Source organism: Kryptolebias marmoratus, linkage group LG7, assembly GCF_001649575.2.
Source record: "Kryptolebias marmoratus isolate JLee-2015 linkage group LG7, ASM164957v2, whole genome shotgun sequence".
NCBI lineage: Eukaryota > Metazoa > Chordata > Actinopteri > Cyprinodontiformes > Rivulidae > Kryptolebias > Kryptolebias marmoratus.
In genome coordinates this window covers 9,786,575-9,791,407 of record NC_051436.1, presented here as the reverse complement: position 1 = coordinate 9,791,407, position 4,833 = coordinate 9,786,575, and the positions used below count along the sequence as shown (strand labels likewise).

General features: G+C 42.8%; 1 protein-coding gene across 1 annotated transcript in view; it reads left to right on the top strand.

Moving 5' to 3' along the window:
• Positions 1-633: 633 nt before the first annotated feature.
• LOC108234848 (RNA-binding protein with multiple splicing) overlaps positions 634-4,833 on the top strand; it is a gene marked incomplete at its 5' end in the record, with an annotated part of 25,063 nt that continues 20,863 nt past the window's right edge. The window contains 2 exon segments of the mRNA XM_025005558.1: positions 634-711; positions 2,546-2,584. Of these exon segments, the coding sequence (XP_024861326.1) occupies positions 634-711; positions 2,546-2,584 (117 nt within the window).

Genomic DNA, 4,833 nt, shown 5'->3' with positions numbered 1-4,833 from the left:
TCTGGTGGCCATAAGAAAGAGTTCAGGTTGAACAGAACAGGAAGTGGCAGAGCTGAAGATGTCGAGGTTCTCCTCGGGGAGGGACGAGGACGGACGGGATCAGGAATGAGGTCATCAGAGGTCCAGCACAGGTTGATAAAGTTAAAGTGGCCAGACTGAGACGGTTTGGACACGTGCAGAGGAGGGACAGAAGGATGTTAGAGACAAAGAGGAGACATATGGATACAGTTAGAGAGGACATGGAGGTAGCTGGAGCGAGGACAGAGGACGCAGAGGACAGAGTTCCTGAAAGAAGAAGAGTGTATAGATTGGTGTCTGGACAAACAGAGCTGATAGCAGGAAAAATGTCCTAAACATCACAGACAAGCATCCTTCTGCCGCCGCTCCATCATTCCGTCTCCCGTCACAGCTGTCCTGAACGGACGTGTTTGTCCTCCGTCAGTCGGCTCCATTGACGTCCGTCCATCGTCACTTTTCAAGCTGTATGACTGCATGGTGTCACATGATGAGGATCTGTCTTTGTCTTCTCTCGGCTGACACTAACATTCTCTGCATCTCTCTCTCTCTCTTCCTCTCCCTCCCATTTCCTCGCCTCACTAATTTGTCTCACTCCCCCCTTTTGTCCTCCTCNAGGTCCGAACGCTGTTTGTCAGCGGCCTGCCGCTGGATATCAAACCGCGGGAGCTGTATCTGCTCTTCAGACCATTTAAGGTATGCTTGCAGGTTTTCGGCCGACTGGGCTGCGAGCTATTCTTAGCCGCTTTTCCTTCCAGCGGGAAGCGGGAGCTCCATTAATGGCGATGGAAGAAGCGGCAACGGAAAGTCTGCGCCGCCGAGGCCGAGGGTCCGGACGGCACATCGCAAGGCTCGGATCGAAGGGGGAACGTTCGCGCGTTCCTCCCGGAGGAAAAAAATTCAGTCGAAAACCAGGAGAAACTGCTGTTTGTGCTGAAAAACTTTGGTGAAAAGTTTGAACTTAAGCATCAGCATAACAGTAGCTAAAATCTGAAACTAGCAAAACTCTAGCTAAATGCTAAAGATATCAAGACAGTAGCTAAAAGCTAATGCTAGCTAAAGAGTGACTGAAACAGAAAGTTAGCGCAAGCATAACTAAAAGCTGAAATGAACAAAACAGTCTCAAAAAGCTAAAATCAGCACAGCCAAAGCTAAGAGACACATAAGCATAACTGTAGCTGAGATCTGATATTAGCAAAACTTGAGCTAAAAGATGAAATTTGCACAGCTGTAGCTAAAAGCTAAAAATATCAGGACAGTAGCTAAAAGCTAAAGCTTGCTAAACAGTGACTGAGAGATAAAGTTAGCACAAGCACAGCTGAAAGTTAAAATTAGCAAATCAGCAACTAAAAGCTGAAATGAACAAAGCAGTATCTAAAAGCTTAAATTAGCATAACCAAAGCTAAAAGAGAAATAAGCAAAACAGTAGCTAAAATCTGAAATTAGCAAAACTGTAGCTAAAAGCTATAAATACCAAGACAGTAGCTCAAAGCTAATGCTCGCTAAAAACAGTGACTGAAAGGTAAAGTTAGCACAAGCATAACTAAAAGCTGGAATGAACAAAACGTTGTCAAGAAGCTAAAATTAGCACAGCCAGAGCTAAACCAGACATAAGCATAACAGTAGCTAAAATGTGATATAAGCTAATTTCTAGCTAAGAAGATCAAATGAGGACAACTGTAGGTACAGACTAAAATTTGCAAAACTGTAGTTAAAAGCTAAAGATGGAAAGACGTTAGCCAGAAGCTAAAGGTAGCTAAACAGTGACGGAACGATAAAGTTAGCACTAACGTAGCTAAAAGTCAAAAACAGCAAAACGGTAGCTAAAAATAAAAAGAGGATGTTCGTAAGAGAGAACTAAAAGTAGCGTAAGAATAGCTAAAATTCAACATAAAAGCTAAATGTAACAAATTAGTACCTAAAAGCTAAATTTATCGAGACAGTAGCTAAAAGTTCAAAGAAACTGACACTTTCTCAGCGTTTCTACCGTGAGACGATTCAAAAAGTCTAAAAGTCACAAACATCAGAAGTCACAGCACGCCGTTTCCACACACGACCGGCCGAAACAGCTCGAAGAAACGGGCGAAATCAAACAAAGCCGGAAAACCGTCGGCGGGAGAGAGCGCAAACATTCCCAACCCGGAGATCTAAACCCCACTTTGTTCCGGGCTGCAGCTGAATGAACGGGGGGGGGGCGTTTTTAAAAAAAATGTCTTTATTTATTTATTTTATTTATTTTTTATTTGGACCGCCGCCCGAGAATAATGCACCTTAATGGCCCGAGCGCAGCGCTGTTTAAGTGAATAATGAATAATTTGCAGAGGACGTAATCCCTCTCCGAGAGAAACGCTCTCCGAGCAAATGGTCCACGTCGTGACGGCGGAAAACAGTAAGTCTTGATTAGTCGGCTGAAACGCGAAACGCTGCGATCCATCCGCTCTGCGTCGGAACTCTGTGTCTTTATGTACCGCAGGTAACGTTAAAACATGCTCTCTAATATCTTGTTTCTGTTTCTTTTTTTTTTGATCAGGGCTATGAAGGATCCCTGATTAAACTTACTTCCAAACAGGTAAGTGAAATGACACGAAGCTCGCCACATCCTGTAGCTACGCCGCCTTTCGCGCTGAAGCTTTTAAAGCGAAGGTCCTTCGGCTCTCAGAGCACTCTGAGCGACTACCACCACACCGAAGTTCAGCTCGACAGCTGCGCAGCCGACCGAGTTCGAGCCGCTCTCATGCGCGCTAAGGCTAATTAGCCGTGGCGACCATTTTGATCGCTAACGCTGTAGACGCACGTCCAGTGATTGCTTTTATTCCAACCCGTGCAGGCAGCACAGACGCTCTGTCATTGTTGCATTACGCAACTTCTTTTTTTTCTTTTTTTTTCCTTTGGATCAACATTTTTTCCCCCCATCTCTGTGGTTTCTGTGTTTTGACGGCGAGGGATTAGCCGCCTTTTTGTCAGGAAGTAGCAATTTAACGGGGGGGGGGGACCTGCTTGTAGTCGCAGTCGACTCTGGTGGGACTCGGGGAGATCTTTAAGGTGTCAAAGCAAAGCGTTTTGACAGGAGTTTGGATTTTTTTTTTTGTTTCTTTTTTTTGTTTGTTTTTTTCTCCAGAGGAGAATGAGCTCATCCTGGCAGGGGTCCGTACCCTGAATACTTGTGTCTTTTATTCTTATAAACCGTGTTCCACCGTTTCCGTGAACACGTGCAATCTGTAGGGCTCAGAGCGACGCACATCGATTGATCTCAGTGTTACACCTTTTCAAACCAAAGAAAAGCTGTTTCACAACACCGACGACCTCAGATGGAGCCGTCTTATTGCAGTGGTTCAACGTAGTTTCCTTTTTTTTTTTTTTAGCTTTGTTTCAGCAAATATGCTGTTATACCCAAATTAATAATAAACAATTATTTTCTCTGCTCACTATATTGAGCTAAATCGCTAAATTTTTTCGAGTTTTAAAAGCTTTTATAACATTCTTACAGTATCAAATTTCAGACTGGAAGGCCCCAACCACATCCATATATTACTAAAATAGCTTCATTCAGGCGAAAAGCAACTCCCACGTCGTACCAGTAGGTGGCGATATCTTTGACATTAATGACGCTTGAAAAGCAAAGTAAAAAAAAACATTTTCAATATGGCCGAAGGGGTAATTTAGTCGGGTTTGAATCAACGTTTTGTCAAATTCGTGGAGCATGGAGAAAATGGCATAAGTCTTAGGCTAGGCTAGGCTAGGCTAACTGCTAACAGCTAGCCAAACGAGGGCCCGTTTTCTGCTGTTTTTCAGGCTTACAAATCAACCTTTTTCACAAAACTGTCATACTGGAAAGAACGCTACATTAGCTAACGGTAAACTTCTACAATCGTATATTAGATTGTTGCTGTTTTCTGAACCGAACGGCCATTTTTGAGGCCTATGCTCAGCGCACAATTTGCACATGTGTGAAGTTCGGTTGAGGAAACGGGAACAGTCGAAATAAATGGTGTCCTGCAGCGGCGTGGAGGCTTAATGTTAGCTAATGTAGCGTTCTTACACATCAGGGTGTCGCGATCGACAGAACGTCCTTTCGAACATGACCCTGTAGCTTTCATCGGTCAGTAAAAGGTTCAGTTTTTTGTTTTAAATTTTTTTAGCCGAGCTAATTGTGTTCTTCCTCTGTATTCTGCTACGTCATTAATGTAGACACTTTCGCCACCTAGTGGTGCGGCGTGGGTATTTCAGTGTTTTATTTAGAACGGATTGAGATGGTTTTTTTCTTTTTTTTTTCTTATTAACAGAGACAAAACTGTGACCCCTGCTGGCAAAATGAGCTGGAACGAGCACAACCTGCATTGCAAAACAAGTGAAAATGTTGATTTTTTTTTTTTTTTTGCCGTCTTTAAGATTTGTGTAAAGACGACGACACTATCTCGCGAGCCCGGTCACTAAAATAGCATCTAATCTACCTTTCCGGCTGACGCAACGCTGGGAAATCCCTTCGTATATAGCTTGAAGTCATTTTGAAGCTTAGGAATTCTCCTTTTTTTTTTTAAATATACAGCTGGAATTCCCGATTACGTCACTCCGGATCGATAAAAAACGAGCTTTCCAAACCGGCGCTCTCGTAAAACAAAACCAGGTGGATGACTTCTATAAACACTTTGAAACATTTCAAAGTAATAACTCAGCAAAAAAAAAAAAAGCTTGTTGTGACTCGTTTTGCCAGCATAGTTCACAACTATCAATTTTCTAAATATATATATATATATATATATATATTTATTTATCTCCAAAGCATATTTATTTATCTCCTGGGCTGCGGCGGGGATAAAA